At 49.3% G+C, this 19020-nt stretch overlaps 1 protein-coding gene across 2 annotated transcripts; it reads right to left on the bottom strand.

The window, feature by feature from the left end:
* Positions 1 to 1170: 1170 nt before the first annotated feature.
* Positions 1171 to 7960, bottom strand: LOC130550897 (uncharacterized). Of its 2 annotated transcripts, XM_057328420.1 has the most exons (3): positions 7902 to 7960; positions 7612 to 7702; positions 1596 to 6337 (listed from the first exon to the last, which is right to left on the bottom strand). In XM_057328420.1, the coding sequence occupies exon 3, from the start codon at positions 5187 to 5189 to the stop codon at positions 4323 to 4325; it is 867 nt and encodes a 288-aa protein (XP_057184403.1). In that variant the 5' UTR covers positions 5190 to 6337; positions 7612 to 7702; positions 7902 to 7960; the 3' UTR covers positions 1596 to 4322. The 2 variants fall into 2 exon arrangements, with proteins under 2 accessions (XP_057184404.1, XP_057184403.1); XM_057328421.1 differs by lacking the exons at positions 7612 to 7702; positions 7902 to 7960 and having other exon boundaries at positions 1171 to 3338; positions 4733 to 7599.
* Between the last annotated feature and the right edge of the window lie 11060 nt (positions 7961 to 19020).

Here is a 19020-nt window from a genome sequence, read left to right as displayed (position 1 = left end):
ATTAAACTTGCAGTTTCTTAGAAATATAAAATAAAAAAGTTAACAGTGAGTACATTTTAACATTCCAGAACTACCAACACTACAAATAACAAATGAAGAACGCATAAACTATAAATTCAAGGGATAGTTCACCCAAATGAAAATTCTGTCATCATTTACTCACCCTCAAACCTGTATACATTTCTTTTCTTTCCTTGTTCTACTCAACACAATGTAAGGCATTTGGAGGAATGTTTGAGGGTGAGTAAATGATGACAGAAATCTTTGGGTGAACTATCCCTTTTAACTAACCCTCAGACAAGTCTATTGCATAAATGTAACTTAATTCCTATCATCACCCTTAACCACTCCACTTTCATGATTTTTTTTAGCATAACTTTCATTGTTACACTTTTGGCGAAGCACAGCCCTGACTTGGGATGGAGTGGTCCCTTGATCAATCATTGCATCTGTAAACAAAAAATATTTTTTTATTATATGATAATCATTTTTTATCAGATTTAAGGTGCTACTACCTTGGGCCAGTGGTCTCAAATTCAAGTCCTGGAATGTCATTGCTCTGCACAGTTTAGCTGCAAACAGTTCCAACTCTATGCTTGGAGGTTAGAACTGGATAGCATGATAAGGTGTTTTTAATTATTGGTGGAACAAAACAGTGTAGAGCTGTGGCCATCCAGGAAGTGATTGACACCAGAGATCTAGGAATACATTTGTAAATTAAAGAGACTTGGAAATATGCAACTTAAAACAATATGTATGTACAGTACTTTAAAACCTGTATTGTTCTGTGGCTAGCAATATATGGGTTTATATCATCACAGTTTAATGTAGACTGTTACTATACTATAGTATTACAAAATGATGAAGTCATCAAGGCACAACATAAAACCTGTAAATGGTTCATAACCAGTGCATACTTTAAATGTGATGAAACAGCTTTTCCATAAAAAAGTGAAACTAAATGTAAGAAACTGTATGGCCTATCATTTGTCTTAATGATATTTCCTAATCAATATATACATATACAATTGAATACAAAAATTTGTACATCCCTAACATGAGTGTCTTGGTACAAAGGTATAATGGAAGAGCTAATAAAGAGAGAATAAAAGTTGTAATTTAAAAATATTTAATGTTTACTTTTATTTTTCTTTCTAAAGAATGGGTAACTGCAAGTTTAAAATACAATTTGTAATTTAACTTAAGCCTTTGTTTATCTGCTTTTTTTCTTTATCGATTTGAATTTTTTTGTTGGCCATTTAGACGTTCATATTCATTATTGCAATAAATGTGCTGAATACACACTTTTAACTAACAAACATGGTCTATTTTCTTGTCTGTGTAAGCATTGTAGTTTTTGTTTGCTTTGCATTCAAATTAAATGAATGCACATTTTAAGTCACTGTTATTGCTTTTTCAGTATTTTCAGAAGCACATCTTAACCATGAAGTTAAAAGTGCACATCAAGATGTATTAAAGTGCCGCTTAGGTGGTTAAAAAATGCCAAGTTATTGTATTTAATATTAAATTAAACTGCAATATATTTGACATAATTAACACAAATAATAAGCATTTAGTTTGTCTAAAAAATTGCATTAAATTCACATTTAAGTGTATTTTCAACCAACGTTTTATTTCATATTAATTGCTTGTTAACACATTTAACAATTCACTTTAAACATATTTTACAGACACTATAAGCAAATTTGAAAGTACACGTAAAAATGTATTAAAGTGCCACTTAAGTTGTTCAAAAAAATCACTCAAAAGTTCAGCTTATTGCCTTTAATACAAAATAAAACTGCAATATATTTGAAGTAAATTACAGATAATACGTATTTAGATGGTTGAAAACATTACAATTAATTCACACTTAAGTATGCTGTTTTAAAGTACATTGTTTACGTAATAAGTACACTTTTAAAAAGTATATTAAAGTGCTCTTTTTTTTTCGCAAGGGACCTGCAGCGTGAATTGGGGTGTTTGAGATGGAGAGAAACAGATTTATTTCTGAAGCGGGAGCTTCGGAAGATGTAGCTTTCAGTCATTACTGAAAGTCAATAGGTTAAAATCTAGCCTATATATTGCAAGCAAATAATAGCTATTTGTTAACAGCACAAAATAAGACGAAATGAATCTGATTTTACTGCACAATTAATTTGACATGCTTAATTTTACATATGTGCAGTGCTCTAAAATTCCTATGCACAGTATTTTGCTTCCACCTGTAGCATGCTTCTCTGTTACAAACTAAAGCCAGAGCAGTGAAGTGAAGAGTGACGTTGCTTTCAGCCAATAGAAAATACAACAATTTTTGGTGTTATTTTTTGATTCTCATTGGGTGGGCAGGACAGATGTTTAGGGGGATTCAGCCCACCCCTGCCCATGCCTAGAGCAAGCCCTGATATAAACACAAAATTATGTCAAAATTCCCCTATAAGAAAGTATCCTTGAAAAAGTAGTTTGTTTTGTGAACGTAAACAGTTGGGAAAAAAGAACGAGAGAATGAGATGGGGTGGAAGGGGTGACAACATTGCAAATGCATCCAGTTTGTTGTATGTTATTTGTATATTAAAACCAATGCATATTTCATTATTTATTATTAAGAACAGCAACTGATTATTATTAACAGTTTCAATAAATTTCATGAGACTAACTGAATGAAACTTGATGAATGAAATAAATTCAGTTTCTGGCACTGGCAAGGGTGGCACGCAAGGTAATGTTCATGGCTTCTTCCTATAGAAACTAATTCCCAATAGCACCACCTGCTGTTGCACATGCATTTGTGAGAAAATCTGCACGATCACATTTGTGAGAAAATCTGCACGGTCACATTTGTGAGAAAATCTGGACGATCACATTTGTGAGAAAATCTGCACGGTCACATTTGTGAGAAAATCTTGACAATAACATTTGTGAGAAAATCTGCACGGTCACATTTGTGAGAAAATCAAGCTGAGAGAATCTCATAAAAAGGTGAGACTTAAACACAGTACATTTATATGTTACACCTTTGCATTTTCTCTCGAATTGCATTATGTATTTGTAAAACGCTTTCTGTTTGTTTCAGAGTTTAGTTTCTTTTGCAAAAAAGTTTGCGTTTGTTTGCAAAACGCTGGATTTGTTTGTTAAGTTTAGGCACAATTTTCGCTCCATATAATTCCCCGGAGGGTGAAGGGAGTGCAGTCAGAAAAACACAGGTGAGGGATCCGTGGGGAGTGGTTCCTTTGGTGTTTTATGCAGTGCAGCAGGCTCTGAAGTCGTGCCGATCCGGGGTGAAGTGAGTCGTGCGTATGTGATGGTGGTGGTGTCTGCTGATTGTCAGCCGCTGGATTCTGTAAGACAAGAAACACAAGCATGGGTCAGAGATATCACTCACAAGTGGAGAACACGCTCACCCTTTCTCCTTCAGTTCCCTCTTAAAAAAGGTGAGCCGGATTGGGTGCAGCTGGCGACGATCAGCAGGTGTGATGGCTTGATTGTGCTGTTTCCGTGGCGACACTGATTTGCCATTGGCCGGCCCGCCACACTCCCCCCCAAGCGTCGACTTGGTACGGTGCAATCTGTGTCTGGGGACTAGGGGAGAACGGGGGGGGGTTTCCCTGTCCCTGCCCGAGATGCCCAGCCTGACCACATCCTAGAGAGTCCGTCCGCGTTGCCATGGGAGGCCCCCGCCTGGTGTTGGACTACAAAGTGGAAGTCCTGGAGCGCGAGGAATCACCGGGTCACACGGGCGTTCGTATCCTTCGCCTTCGCCATCCACAAGAGGGTTGCGTGGTCGGTTACCAGAGTGAAACTTCGTCCGAGCAGGTAATACCGCAGCTCCAGGACTGCCCACTTGATGGCGAGGGCCATGGTGTAAGGTCCCCGCCAGGAGGCCAGAAACTTGGAAGTCGTCGTGGGGGTAAGAACTAGTACCCGATCCCCTGGGAGGAACTCTTGCGGCTGGGCGGGCCGGTCGTATAATCGTCTCTGGGCGCGCTGGGCCTCTGCGAGATGTTCCTTGACGAGGGGCATCACTCTGTCAATCCTCTCGCTCATCTGCCGTACGTGCTCAATCACACTGCGGTGTGGGGGGGTTGTTGTTCCCAGGCGTCTCGGGCCACATCCAACAGCCCTCTGGGTTGTCTGCCGAACAGTAGTTCAAAGGGAGTGAACCCGGTGGAAGCTTGGGGGACCTCTCTGATTCCGAAGAGCACGTACGGGAGCATGAGGTCCCAGTCGCGCCCATCCTCTTCTACCACCCGCCATAACATCGTCTTCAGGGTTTGGTTAAACTGCTCGACAAGCTCGTCGGTCTGGGGATGATAGACAGATGTTCATTGGCAGGTCTGGCAGCTCTGGCAGAACCGTTTTACTTCTGCCTCCAGCCCGGGCCAATGGAACTGGTCCCGGATTCGTTGGGCGGTGTTGGCGGCCCCCAGGTGTCCTGCCATCGGGTGAGTATGGGCCAGTTCCATGACCGTGGATGTCTTCCCTGTTGGAACCATCAGTAGTAGCTTCTCCTCCCCCCGTCTCTGGGCAACACAGTATAACAGACCGTTCTTCGTGACGAAATAAGGGAGGGGGTGTGGTGCCTCCAGGCGGACCTCATCGTCTACCATCCGCACCTGATTCCAGCAGTTTCGAAGCCTGTCATCTTCCCGTTGCTCGCGACCAAAAGACCTGCCTCCCGTTATCTTCTGGAAGAGATCATTGTAGATGTTAGGGGAAGAAGAAAGATACTCACCCTCCCTTTCGTCCTCAGTGGCCATCAAGACAGGTCGGGGCCCCGGTGTACGTCGACGCTCGCGGGCTCTTCCGTTGTGGGGCTGTACCGTCATCGCCATCAAGCGGTTGAAGCCGGACCAGTTGCGTCCCAGTAGGACGGCTACGGGGAGGTCGGGAACCACTCCTACCTCGAACTGCCACGTTCCTGGTTTCGCCGAGATCGTCACTCGGCGGCCCGCGACTTCGCGGGTGTCTCCGTGCACACACTTTATGGGGAGCTTCGCCTCTTCATAGGGTCGGGCCGGAAGCACGTCCGTCCGCACCAGAGTGATCGAACTCCCCGAGTCGAGCGTAGCCACCGCCATTTGTCCATCGCCCTGTACCACTCTCTCCGGGGCGTTGGAGGGGAGTTTTCGGTGGACGGCACAGCCTGTGAGCCAAGCCCGCGGCGCCGATGAGGCAGCTTCGATCGGCATCGGTTCGTCCCTCGGGGTGGCCACCGGCGGTCTGTTATCTGGTCGTGAGGTGTTTTCTCACGGTCGCCACATGGGGTTCACCCTCCGGGGCTGCGTCACCGCTCTCTCTCCTCCGTCCCGTGTGAAGGCCGCATCGGCCAGCTCTACCGACTCCACCAGGTCTCTCAGCGTGTTGGGGTTCCACATACTCACTGGCCCCCTCAGGCGGCGAGGCAAAGCCCTCAACAGACGATCGATTACGACCCTCTCGGCCACTTGGACAGCTGTGGGCTCGCCGGCGAGTAGCCAGAGGTGAGCAATCCGAGTAAGTTGGGCGGCCTGGGCCCGGATGGGCTGCCGGTCATCATACGGCCATTGCTGTAACTGTTGGGCCGACCCCACTGGCGACAACCCCATCCGGGTGAGGATCTCCCCTTTTAGGACCTCATAGTCCTCGCTGTGGGGTGGCTGAAGGGCGAAGTAAGCTCGTTGGGCCTTGCCGGTTAAAAAGGGGGGCAGGAGCCTCGCCCACTCACTCTTATCCCAAGCCTCTCGGTGGGAAACGACCTCAAAGGTAAGTAGGCGTCAATGTCGTCCAACTCCGTCAGCTTCGTGAGAACGTGGTGAGCTGTGGAGCGCACATCCGGAAGTGGCACTCGGGCGGCAGACGCACTCACTCCCTCGAAAGCTTGTTCCATCCTCTCCTGCCGACGGGCGAGCTTCTCCGAGAATCTCGGTCAGGCGTCGTAGGACCTCTTCCATCTCGGCCGGTCGTCACCCTCACCGGACAGGAGCGAGTGAGCGAGAGAGAGAGAGAGAGAGAGAGAGAGAGAGAGAGAGCGGGTTCTGGTGACACAACGTCACACCGGGAAACAACCACAGAAAAAAGAAAAAAAAACTTAGTTCCTTCGTCTCAAAACGGTGCCCGCATTCTCCACCAAATGTGGCGGGTAGAGAGAGGAGACAGGCACAACAATAAGTTGTGGTGTAATTCCCCGGAGGGTGATTTATTTCAGAGCGAGTGCAGTCAGAAAAACACAGGTGAGGGATCTGTGGGGAGTGGCTCCTTCGGTGTTTTATGCAGTGCAGCAGGCTCTGAAGTCGTGCCGATCCGGTGTGAAGTGAGTCGTATGTGGTGGTGGTGTCTGCTGATTGTCAGCCGCTGGATTCTGTAAGACGAGAAAAACAAACATGGGTCAGAGATATCACTCACAAGTGGAGAACACGCTCACCCTTTCTCCTTCAGTTCCCTCTTAAAAAGGGTGAGCCGGATTGGGTGCAGCTGGCGACGATCAGCAGGTGTGACGGCTTGATTGTGCCATTTCCGTGGCGATGCTGATTTGCCATTGGCCGGCCCGCCACACTACACACTGAGATAGTGATGGGAGAAACAAAGCTTTTCAAAGCTTTGAATCAATTGAACCAATTGCTCCACCAAGTGATTCACAGTTTGAAAAACACTATATGAAAAACAAAATGGAGGCTTTTTATAGAGTGTGTAAAGATGTTACCGGCAAGAGAAAGTTGGAAATGTGGACATCCTGGTGGTAACAGACCATATTACCAGAATGGCTCATGCCTTTCCTAACAGCGAACAGTCGACAAACAAGTGGCAAAATTGCTGTGTGTATGGATTTCCAGAAAGAATCCATTCAGACCAAAGGCCAAATTTTGGGAGCTGATTGATTCATGAGCAACTTTTGCCTACAACTGGATCGCATGTGAGAATACAGGCTATACCCCATTCTACTTAATGTATGGAAGAATTCCAAAACTTCCTGTGGATGTTATGTTCAACAATGTAGAAAGAGCTCAAATGACATGATACATAAGTGAAAGGTCTAAGAGATGACTTGAAACAGGTTGACTCCTGAAGCCTGTCAAAAACCAATAACCACTAACCAGAGGACAAGAATGCAGAATTGCAGTTGGTGACTACGTATTGTTGGCAAACTAGGGAGAACATGGGTGGAGAAAACTAGCAGATTTTATACATATAAAATCGTAATGCTTTTGAGTTCCACATGGTATATTTTTGGGAATCTAAGTCCAGTTACAATACTGAAATGTGAGGCATTCATATCGTTGATTTCACACTGCCTGTCCCAAAAAAAATCACACATCTAAAATTTTGTTGGACCGCCTTTAGCTTTGATTACGGCACGCATTCGCCGTTTCATTGTTTCGATAAGCTTCTGCAATTTGCCAAGATCTTGTATTGATGACGGGAGTATCGGACTGCAGCGCAAAATCTTCTCCAGCACATCGCAAAGATTTTCAATGGGGTTAAGGTCTGTTCCCTTTCAAAAGCTACACTCGATGCTGCGTTTCAAACGCTATGGGAGAACGTTCTTTGTTCGACTGGTTGTGAAGCACGTGTGTCAAACACGCCAAGAATTGGCTTTAAATAACCTCGGCAGGTGACATGGCTAATTACACTCACCTGCAGGTTCTTTTGTCTTCAAGCACCGCTTTGTGTGTACGTGCTGTCAGGGAGAAGTCTCCCTCTTTTCTTGTGTTTTTCTTACTCTCTCCTACGTGAAAAGAGGAAAAAGAAAGAAAGCCTAGCAAAGTAGTTTATATACATTTAGTCACTAAGCACATTGTCACTAAGCACATTGCCTAAATATATAATCTAAGTCTGACTCAGATCGGAGATGTGTGCCTCCTTGTGAGAGGCTCCTCTCCGATCTTGATAAGCATGAGTTTTGCTATGAGTGCTTGGGGGCTGACCATGCTGCCCTGGGGCTTGAGGGAGAGTGCGAACTCTGTGATGTTCTCGGCATCTGAGTTCTTTGTTCTCGGCTCTCGTTTTTTAAGAGAGACTGAGCCGCCTCTTCCTCGTCCTGGGGTTCGCGGTTTGATTTAGCCGCGTCTCCCGTGCGCTCGCCAAACCGCAATGTCCTCGCGTCCAAATCCGAAGCGTGCCCTGGCGCTTCTTCAGATCGGGCGGAGGACGAGGCATCCCTTGCTTCTGCGGGGTTGGATAGTGCCGTCTCTGGAAATTTGCATGCCGGACTCCGCCCCCGGATATCCGGGTATAAAAGGGAGATGGTGTGCTTCATTCATTCACCTTTTGTTCTTCGGAGCCTTCACACATGATCGACTTCGAGACTTCAAACTCTAAGCCGAATTACTGCTGCAATCTTACGACATGGTGCAGTGGACTGTCCCTTCCTGCGGCGACTTCCAGAAGTGTTCGAGTTTTTTTCTCTAAAAGAGCAAATTTCTGAAGCGTGGCATGTCCCGCTTTTCTCGTGGGTGCAACACACTCATCGAGGAGGGGGCCGGACACGAGGTCTGCTTCCAGCACGCTAGGGCAGCCTTTGTGGATATGTCCTGCCCGCACTGCGGGCAGTTGACGATTCAGACGTTGTGTTCACGGGTGGCTGTGTTCCCACGGGGACTCAGCCACCACCTCGTCTGCTTCCCGTTCCGTGACGGCAGTGGCTACGGCCCTGCCGTCTGCTATGGCAAGAGGCGAGGGTGATAGGAGGATTACTGTGAACCTAATCCGTCAGCCACTGGCTCGCGGACCGTTCGCACCTCGTCTCGCTCGTCTGACCGTTCCCCAAGGAACGTCTGCCTCTCCCAACGCTCGCGGCTGGATACATGGTACCTCGGGTTTGAGCGCGGCTCCAAGCCGCGCCCGCCCCCAGTGCCGTGTTTTCCCGGAAGTGCATGAGGAACTTAGTAAGACCTGGAACGCCCCCTTTCGGCGCGTGCACGTCAGACTAGTTCCGTTGCCCTTTCTTCCCTCGATGGTGGGGCAGCTAGAGGATATGTCGATGTCCCCCAGGTGGAGTGTGCCATCGCAGTGCACTTGTGCCCACAGATGGCAGCCACCTGGGGGGCTCGACCTAGACTCCGGTCCAAAGCATGTAGGTTTTCGGCATCTCTGGTGTCGAGAGCTTACACTGCTGCAGGCCAAGCTGCCTCCTCTCTCCACGCTATGGCCATCCTGCAGGTCCATCAGGCCAAGGCATTGAGAGAGCTCCATGAGGGTAAGACCGACCCAGCGCTTATGCAGGAACTCCGTGACGCCACCAACCTCGCTCTACGGGCGACCAAGGTGACCGCGCGGGCCCTGGGTTGGGCGATGTCCACACTTGTGGTCCAGGAGAGACACCTCTGGCTGGTTTCCTCTCTCTCTGGGTGTTTATCACAGCCGCTCTCACCCTCTACACAACGGTGTTCGGCAACTCAACGTTGCGTCACGGCGAGACCCAATGTCGAGGATAATCAGCAGCCCTCAGCACTCTCAATCGATGGTCCGTTGTGCTACAACATCGCCAGGCAGGTAAATCAGCAGAGCCAATCTCCTCCCCAGGGGTTTCCCCACGGTGAGGGATCCGCACTGCCAGCCATCGAACCACCCCCCGGGAGGTCGATGAAGCAGATCGTACCCCTAGCCCTCCTGTCTCGGTCCCTTGGAGCCTGACAAGAGCTTTCCAAACCGTCACGGTGGCTACGGGATACGATCCGTCTCGGCTACGCGATCCAACTCGCCAGACACCCGCCCAAATTTCGGGGCATCCTCTCAACCTCAGTCAGAGGCAAGAATGCTCCCGTGCTTTGGGCCGAGTCGCCACCCCTCTGGCGAAGGAAGCGATCATGCTCGTCCCTCTAGCCGAGATGTTCAACGGGTTTTACAGCCCGTACTTCATCGTCCCCAAAAAAGATGGGGGGTTGCGCCGCATTCTAGATCTGCGTACCCTGAACAGGCACCTACAGAAGCTGCTGTTCAGGATGCTCATGCAGAAGCGCATCCTGACGTCTATCAGATGTCAAGATTGGCTCATGGCATGGCAATCGACCTGAAGGACGCTTGCTTTCATGTCTCGATTCTCCCTCGTCATCGCCCGTTCCTACAGTTTGCTTTCGAGGGTCGGGCATACCAGTACAGAGTCCTCCCTTTCGGTCTGTCCCTGTCCCCACGAGTCTTCACGAAGATCATGGAAGCCGCCCTAACTCCCCTCAGGGAGAGAGGTGTGCAGGTACTAAACTATCTCAATGACTAGCACACTCTATCTTGGCACACTCGCGAGATCTGTTGTTTACACACAGGGACCTAGTGCTCAGGCACCTAGATCGATTGGGACTACAGGTCAACCGAGAAAAGAGAAAGCTCTCCCCGGTGCAGAGCATCCTCTTTCTTGGTATGGAACTCAACTCTGTCTCCATGACAGCGCGACTGACTACAGAGCGCGCCCAGTCCGTGTTGAACTGCCTGGAACATTATAAGCAGTCAGCGGTCCCCCTGAAACAATTTCAGAGGCTCCTGGGACACATGGCATCCTCGGCGGGGGTGATACCCCTCGGGTTGATGCACATGAGACAGTGCTCCAACACTGGCTACAGAGTCGACTTCCCTGGAGAGCGTGGCACACCGGCAGCAGGCGGATGGTAGTTACACCTCTCTGCCGACACACCCTAACCCCTTGGTCTTCCATGACCTTTCTACGAGCAGGGGTCCCTCTCGGGCAGGTTACGAGGCATGTCGTGGTGACGACAGATGCCTCCCTGCAGGGTTGGGGTGCAGTGTGCAACGGGCATGCAGTGTCGGGGCGATGGACGGGCCCCCACCTGCGCTGGCATATCAATTGCCTAGATTTGTGGACTGTGCTACTTGCACTGAAGAGGCTACAACCTCTCGTGCAGGACAAGCACATGCTGGTCCGGTTGGACAGCACAACTTCCGTAGCATATATCAACCGCAAGGGTGGCGTTCGCTCACAGCAGTTAACACGACTCGCCTGACGCCTCCTCCTGTGGAGTCAACAGGTTGTTGTGTATTTCGAGGAAACTATGAGTTTAAACACAGTAACCTACAACTAATTAATGGTGTTTAACCATTAACTATTTTATACACTTTACCTGATACAGCAGAATCAATAATAGCGACAGACTAAATGTACTCGTCCAGCGAGTGATCAGCAGGTCGTATATTAACTCTAAGAAATATTACTCCCCTGGCCTGGAAAAACAATATTCTTGCTTTTTCCTGCTTCCTGTTTCCTGCATCGCTGCCGGCGGCTTGTTTGTATCAGTGCGCTTACCACTTCGCTCTAATATTAGTGTATTTTATTATCGTTAATTATTATTGTCGTTGCTAACTTATCCTGATATCTCAATAACCCTGTTCCTGTTATTTACTTGGAAGAGTCTAAACCAAAAGTGATAGTTAACTTAACGAAGCCGGCGTGCTCATTCATTCACCTGTTGGTCTGAGGAGCCTATAGCATCCTCCCCCGACCGCTGGGGTGGGCGGCCAGTGTTGTGGCATGAGGGACACAACGTCTCGTTCCCTCCATCTGGGAACCGAGGTTACATCCGTAACCAAGACGTTCCCTTTCTGTCGGTCTCTCGACGTTGTGTCGAACCGACAGAATGGGGTTCCTATGGAAAAAGCCACAGCACTGAGCCGCGTCACAATCTCTGCGGAGCGACGTTGACTGGCCTGGGCGAGTCAGACGAAGACGCTAACGCGAAATTATGACCCTCAGTGGAGAGGTAGCGGGGACCCAGTCAGCTTGTACACAAGTTGGGAAGCCCCTATCACCGGCCGTCATCGGGCGAGCCTATTCTGCTAAATGGCAGAGAAGCCGCCCGCACCGTACGGGCCACTGGGTAAGCTCGAGTCGTCGAGATAGTTAGTACCCGCACACCCCCTTCCCTACGGGGAAGGTAGGGCGGCTTCCACGACGCTTCGTAAAGACTGTGGAGACAGGGACAGACCGAAGGGGAGGACCTGTACTGATATGCCCGTCCCTCGAACAGCGAACCGTCGGAACGGCCGATGTCGAGGGAGGATCGAGACATGAAGAACGGTCCTTCAGGTCGAATGCCATGAACCGGTCCTGACACCTGACGGACGTCAGGATCGCTTCTGCGTGATCAACCTGAAAGGCAGCTATTGTGTAGGTGCCTGTTCAGAACACACAGACCCAAGATAGGGCGCAACCCCCGCCTTTCTTGGGGACAATGAAGTACAGGTGTAAAACCCGTTGAACATCTCGGCTGGTGAGACGGGCTCGATCACTCCCTTCACCAGAAGGGTGGCGACCTCGGCCCGAAGTACGGGAACATCCTAGCCTCTGACTGAGGTATATCGGATGCCCTGAAACTTGGCGGGCTGAGGCGACTGGATCGCGTAGCCGAGAGGATCATCTTCCCTAGCCAGCCTGACAGTCTGGGAAGCCGGACAGGCTCCCAGAATGAGAGGGGACTAAGGTACGATCTTTTTCATCGTCCCCCCGGGGGGTGGTTCGATGGCTAGCAGTACGGATTCCTTGCCGGGGGAGGTCCCCCGGGGAGGAGATCGGCTCTGCTGTTTTTCCTGCCTGGCGACTGCGCAGCTCAACGCACTGTCTGACTGAGAGTGCTGAGGGCTGGTGTTTATACTCGACATTGCGTCTTCGCCATGACGCAACTCGAGTTTGCCGTTCACCGTCGTGCAGAGGGTGGGAGCGGCTGTGATAACCCAGAGAGAGAGGAAACTCCTTTTTTGAGAGTAAGTGGGCGCTAGCCCCCCGGAGGGGGCCAGCAGATGGAGAGACGGGGCAGGATCCGTCCCTATCCGACTTCCCAGCGATGTGGCTGGGGTCGGGCCCAATGGTAGCCTCGATCCCCCTGAGGTCTTCCCATGACGGCCGCTTCCCGCGGCTGCTGATGGGGCGATGGTCTCCTCTTCGCTGTCTCCTCCAGGGGGGGCCGCCTGAGTGGGGGGCGCCAGAGCTGGAGGGCGTCGAAGAGGACCAGGGCTGCTGGGAAGAAGACAGTGCACGGGACTCGATGGCCGAGGCGGCCGAGTCGCGGCACGGAGGACTGCTTCTTACTGTCGAGAACCCTCCGGGGGAGGCCGCGTGCGGGTCTCGCGCCCCCCCGACGGGCGGGGGGTGAGCGGGGCCGCTGCGGCTCGACAGTAACACCAACCAGCCCCCCCTTGCGAGACGGGTGCGTCGAGAAAGCGGACCTTCTCAGCGTTACTCATCTGCGCAAGGATCGGCCAGAGGAGTTCCTCATGGACCACAAGTGTGGACATCGTCCGACCCAGGGCCCCCGTGGTCACCTTGGTCGCCCGTAGAGCGAGGTCGGTGCGGCGCGGAGTTCCTGCATAAGCGCTGGGTCGGTCTTACCCTCGTGGAGCTCTCTCAACGCCCTGGCCTGGCAGGAGCCATAGCGTGGAGAGAGGAGGCAGCCTTGGTCCGCCGCAATGTAAGCTCTCGACACCAGAGATGCCGAGACACCACATGCTTTGGACGGGAGTCTAGGTCGAGCCCCCCCAGGTGGCCGCCACCTACGGGCACGAGTGCACCGCGGCGGCATACTCCACCTGGGGGACACCGACGCTATCCTCCAGCTGTCTCAACCTCGAGGGAAGAGAGGGTGACAGAACTTTGTTTGACGTGAAACGTGCCGGAAGGGGCGTTCCAGGTCTTGCATAAGTTCCTCATGCACTTCCGGTAAACACGGCACTGGGGGCGGGCGCGGCTTGGAGCCGCGCTCAAACCCGAGGCGCCATGTAGCCAGCCGCGAAGCGCCGGGAGAGGCAGTGCGGGCACTGCAACCCAACACTCACGGCGGCCCGGGAAAGCATGGCCGACATCTTCGACAGTCCGCTTCTTCCTGGGCTCGACCCCCCGAGGGAGGGAGCCCGAAGAATCGTCGGAGTCGGATGGCAGTACGTCACCCCCCGATGCTGCAAGAGACCTCTCATCATCACGCATCGTGTCCGAATACGTGATTGAGGAATAAGACGGCGGACCGTCTTTTCCTGGGGAACGGTCAGACGAGCGAAGACGAGGTGTGAACGGTCCGTGAGCCAGTGGCTGGCGGATTATCGCTCACAGTAATCCTCATCATCACCCTCGCTGCTTGCCATAGCGGACGGCAGGGCCGTAGTCCTGCCGCCACGGAACGGGGAGCAAACGAGGTGGTGGCTGAGTCCCGTGGGAACACAGCCACCTGTGACGCAACGTCTGAATCGTCACCGCCCGCAGTGCGGGCAGGACGTATCCACAACGTCTGCCCCAGCGTACTGGAAGCAGGCATTGTGTCCGTCCCCCTCCTCGATGAGTGTGTTGCACCCATGAGAACAGCGGGACAAGCCACGCTGGAGAAATTTGCTCTTTTAGAAAAGGAAATTTGCTCGAACACCTCCGGAACTGCCGAGACGCCCAGGGGAGAGTCACTGCAGGAAGGGACCGTCCGCTGTCCACGTCGTAGATTCCAGCAGAAAGAATGATCACCCAGATCGTAGAGAAGCTCACCAGATGCGTAGGCTCTGAAGAACAAAAGGTGAATGAATGAGCACGCCGGCTTCCCTCTTATACCCGGACATCCGGGGAGGAGCCCGGCATGCAAATTTCATTCGCCAATTTTCATTGGCCTTTTCTAAATACTCAGAAGATGATAGGTTCTCAAGACAAACCCCATTCTGTCGGTTCGACACAACGTCGAGAGACCGACAGAAAGGGAACAATGGTTACATTGGTTATATTACTGATCCCCGGAACCGACATAATGATGAAAATATGACAAGTGAGAAAAAATATATATTTCTCTCAAATTATTCTCAGGGGAACGCAAATATGTTTGTGTATTTTCGGGCGATCGCAAAAGCTTTGAAATATATTTTTCTCTCCCTTCTTATATTTTTTTCCACCACCATGTCCCTTCCAGGGCTCATAAACCATTATTACAGCAAGGCCACAAATCTGCAACTTTTGCCTCTCTATCTCTGTTAAAAACATTAAATTAGCAGATTACTTTACGTACATTTCCCACAAAATCTAACCTGGCATTTTATATTATAATCTTACTATTGTGAATTATGGTAAGGTAAAGAGACAATTTTGAACACTTACTGTTTATGGACTTGATTTTTTTTATTTTTAACCAAAAAAATGACGGATTGCAGCTTTAATTTGAGTAAGGACTGGATAGTTAACATTAAGTTGCAATATGGGATAACGTTCCAGTTAATAAATTAGTAATACGTTGGTTTTCCATATCAATTCGCTAGTGATGTCACATTTGGTCAATTTGACCCTGCAATTTTCCACATACAATAACACGGTCTGTTTGCCGGTACTGACCTGTGTAATATTGTAAGGAGATGTTGAATATTGTANTGTTTAAATGTGAATTGTGTGGAGTGTAATGAAAGTGTATATTGTGTTCATGTTTGGCAAGTAGTTATAGCATTAGCGTTTGCAGGTTTTGAGTTTATGTATGGCATTATCCACCATTATTCATTATTCATTCATTCAATCATTTAGTGCACATGTAATTTGTTTTCTTACCTGCTAAATGGTACATTCCAGGGGGCGTGGCCTTGGGTTGAAAATGGCTGCTAGATACAGCATGGAGTCGAGTGCAGTGGTGTGCTAGACAGTGGTATGCTAGTCAGTGGTATGCTAGTCAGTGTGGACTCACAGTTTGATCGCATGGTTGGGGCGATTGCCTCCATGTTAATTTACAGCTCATAAATGCTTACTCCCGGTATGGGTTTGCAAATATGTTTCTTTTATTTTATTTTACTTTGACGTTTTTTTGCACGTGTTTGTTTTGTTTTCATCTGGGATTCTTGCACTGCTTGTATTAAAGCCTACTTTGAAATGGGACTTACTTTGTCTTGGACATTCTTATGCCTCAAGCTGCCCGCGCTATCGCTCACAGTCTACTTGTATGTTTTCCTTCTATAACCTTCCCTTTTTCTTACAGTTCGTTGAGGTCTGCAACTTCCAAGTTATACCATCATTTATTCCTCAAAATCGAACGATTCCACAGTTTTTCTTAATTTGGGGAGAAAATTGCCATTAAATAATGTAATTTGATTTAATTTGTTTGAGGTATGTTTCATAAAGGCAGAATGTTCAGCTATTAAATAAAAAATCTGTCATATCTGTGATTTGTTTATTTTCTATTAAGTAAAAAAGCAGGGTGAACATCCCCAGGGTGTGGCGATTCCATAATTTTGCGAGGGGTTGTATTTATAAGTAGCCTACTGTACGTGTTTAAGTAAAATTATCACATTTCTCCCAAATTCTACATGAAAATATGTTTTTTATTTATTTGCATTTATTTGCAGAAACCGTATCGGTTACGACTGTAACCTCTGTGGAGGGAACGAGACTTTGTGTCGAGACAGAATGGGGTTTGAACTTGATATCCTATCATCTCTGATTGTACTTTTGCCTGGGATGTGAGTGGTGCGCAGGGATTTCACCAGCTGCTGACTCCAGAGGAGGAGGCATTGGGCGAGTTGCGACATCTGCCATGAGCGAATGCCACCCTGGCGGTTGATGTACGCCAAGGCAGCCAAGCTGTCCGAGCGGAGCAGCACGTGCTTGCCCTGAATGAGGGGATGGAACCTCTTCAGAGCAAACCAAGCGGTGAGCAACTCCAGGCAATGGATATGTCACTGCAGGCGGGGGCCCGTCCAATGACCCGACACTGCATAACCGTTGCACACAGCACCTAAGCCGAGCAGGGAGGCGTCTGTCGTTACCACAACGCACCTCAAGAACTGCCCGAGCGGAATCCCAGCTTGGAGAAAAGAGACATCTGTCCAAGGGGCTAGGGTGCGACAGTAATGAGGCGTGATGGAAATAAGTCTCATGCCGGTATGCCACGCTCTCGAGAGAACGCGACTCTGGAGCCAATGCTGAAACAGTCTCATATGCATCAACTCAAGTGGAACGACCGCTGCCGAGGATGCCATATGGCCCAGGAGCCTCTGAAAGAGTTTCAGTGGGACCGCTGGTTGTCGCCTGAAGAGTCTCAGGCAGCTCAGCACTGACTGGGCACGTTCGTTGGTAAGCCGCGCTGTCATGGTGACAGAGTCTAGTTCCATACCGAGATAAGAGATGCTCTGCACAGGGGATAGCTTGCTCTTGTCCCAGTTGACCAGGAGGCCTAGTCGGTCAAGGTGCCGGAGCACGAGGTCCCTGTGCATACACAACAGATCTCTCGATTGCGCCAAGATTAGCCAGTCGTCGAGATAGTTGAAAATACGCACGCCCTGCTCCCTAAGGGGAGCAAGGGCAGCCACTGCGACCTTGGTGAAGACACAGGGAGACAGGGCCAGGCCGAAGGGCAGGACCTTGTACTGGTATGCTCGGCCCTCGAAAGCAAACCGGAGGAACAGTCTGTAATGAGGGAGAATCGAGACATGGAAGTATGCGTTACTTCTCTGAAGTAACCTTCAGGGTTGATGGCCACGAACCAATCCTGATGTCGGACGGACGGACCTGGGCGGGCGTCTGGCGAATTGGATCGTGTAGCCGAGACGGATCGCCCTCACTAGCCAACGCGACAGGCCAGGGAGCTGTAACCACGCCCCCAGACACCGCGACAGAGAGACTAGGGGAGTGATCTGCATCATCGTCCCCGTGGGGGGAAGTTCTGTGGCTGGCAGAACGGCCGTCTCGCAGGGGCGGGGCCCCGGGGAAGTGGGCGGTTCTGCTGCCTGTGGTCTTCGCTGCATGACGCACCATCGAGTGGAGTGTGCAGATGGCTGCGGGATCGGCATGATGCAACATTGAGTTGAGGCTGCGCTCTGCTGAAAAAAGCCATAGCTCTGGCAGGAGGGACAGGGCTGCTGGGGAGCACCATCTTCCTTCTATACCCTTATGCACGGGGTGGAGACTGGCATGCCATGGCATTCACCAAGTTAATTGGCCTTTTAAAAGTACAATCAGAGATGATAAGTTCTTAAGTTCAAACACCATTCTGTCTCGACACAATGTCGAGAGACCGACAGAAAAGGAACTAAAATAGGACAAACACTGCATATAACATAGTCACAATTGTTTTTCAAAAGTGTATCGAGGTCAAACGATTGATTCTTAAGGAACAGACGCAAAACTGATCATCATCTACAGCAAATATTCACATGTTGGTACTTTGGGTGAAACACACATTTAAAATTACCACCAGATGAAGTGATACGTCAGCTGTAACTGTAAAATAGCATCGGCTCTTGTTTAGCCTATCTTGTGATTTAGATTGCGTCAATATGTCAGCTTTGAATGTGAAGAATAATTTTCTCTCGTGACCGATTGTGTCATTACGTCTGAACGTTTTAAAGATCTGAATACATTTTAAATACTATGGGAGTCAATGGGGGGTGAGATCTTTTTGGGTACTGACATTTTTCCAAACAGCGTCCTTTGTGTTCAGCAGAACAAAGACATTTTTACAGGTTTGGAACTTAATTTTTGGGTGAACAATCCTTTTAAGCTGTACCTTATTGTTAATATATGTTTCCCGAACCATTCTTAGTTAAGTATACCTTCAGTAGTCAGAAGGTTTGTCTGGAGCGCTCTTATCTATACCTTATCACTCTTGACAGTTCACTCCGCTAGTGGCCACTTTGAAAAAAGGCTTCATTCGAAATCCATACAAATACAATTCTAAAGTTAAATACACACAGCCTGTTGAAGTGTTTTTCTGCAAAGAATAATAGACATTACACTGATGATTGACGTCACTTTCCCACGTTAACACCACGTGAACACACCAAAACACGGTCTATTGAGTGGCAAAACACACAGCAAAATGGCTGCTTACAATATCAGGAAAATCCAACTGCTTTTAATTTCAGCAAATTTGCGTGTTTTAGTCTCGGTTTCTTTGTTTCTCCTGTTGAAAGCAACCATTTTTGCTACGTGTTTTACCACTCAAGGGAATGTGTCCTGGCACTCAAGGGGACGTGTTCTGGCGTGTTCAAATTTTGCAGTGAGCAACTCCTTTAAGAGCTTTATGTGTTTAGCACATATATGTTTAGTTCCCTTTCTGTCGGTCTCTCGACGTTGTGTCGAACTGACAGAATGGGGTTTGTCTT

Source organism: Triplophysa rosa, unplaced genomic scaffold (genome assembly GCF_024868665.1).
Source record: "Triplophysa rosa unplaced genomic scaffold, Trosa_1v2 scaffold470, whole genome shotgun sequence".
In the NCBI taxonomy this organism is placed as follows: Eukaryota; Metazoa; Chordata; class Actinopteri; order Cypriniformes; family Nemacheilidae; genus Triplophysa; species Triplophysa rosa.
The sequence above is the reverse complement of the archived record's forward strand: the minus strand, read 5'-3'. Positions and strand labels throughout refer to the sequence as shown.

Coding starts and splice junctions, on each gene's coding strand:
- LOC130550897 (XM_057328420.1), bottom strand. CDS start 5,189: ATGCCGATCGAAGCTGCCTCATCGGCGCCGCGGGCTTGGCTCACAGGC.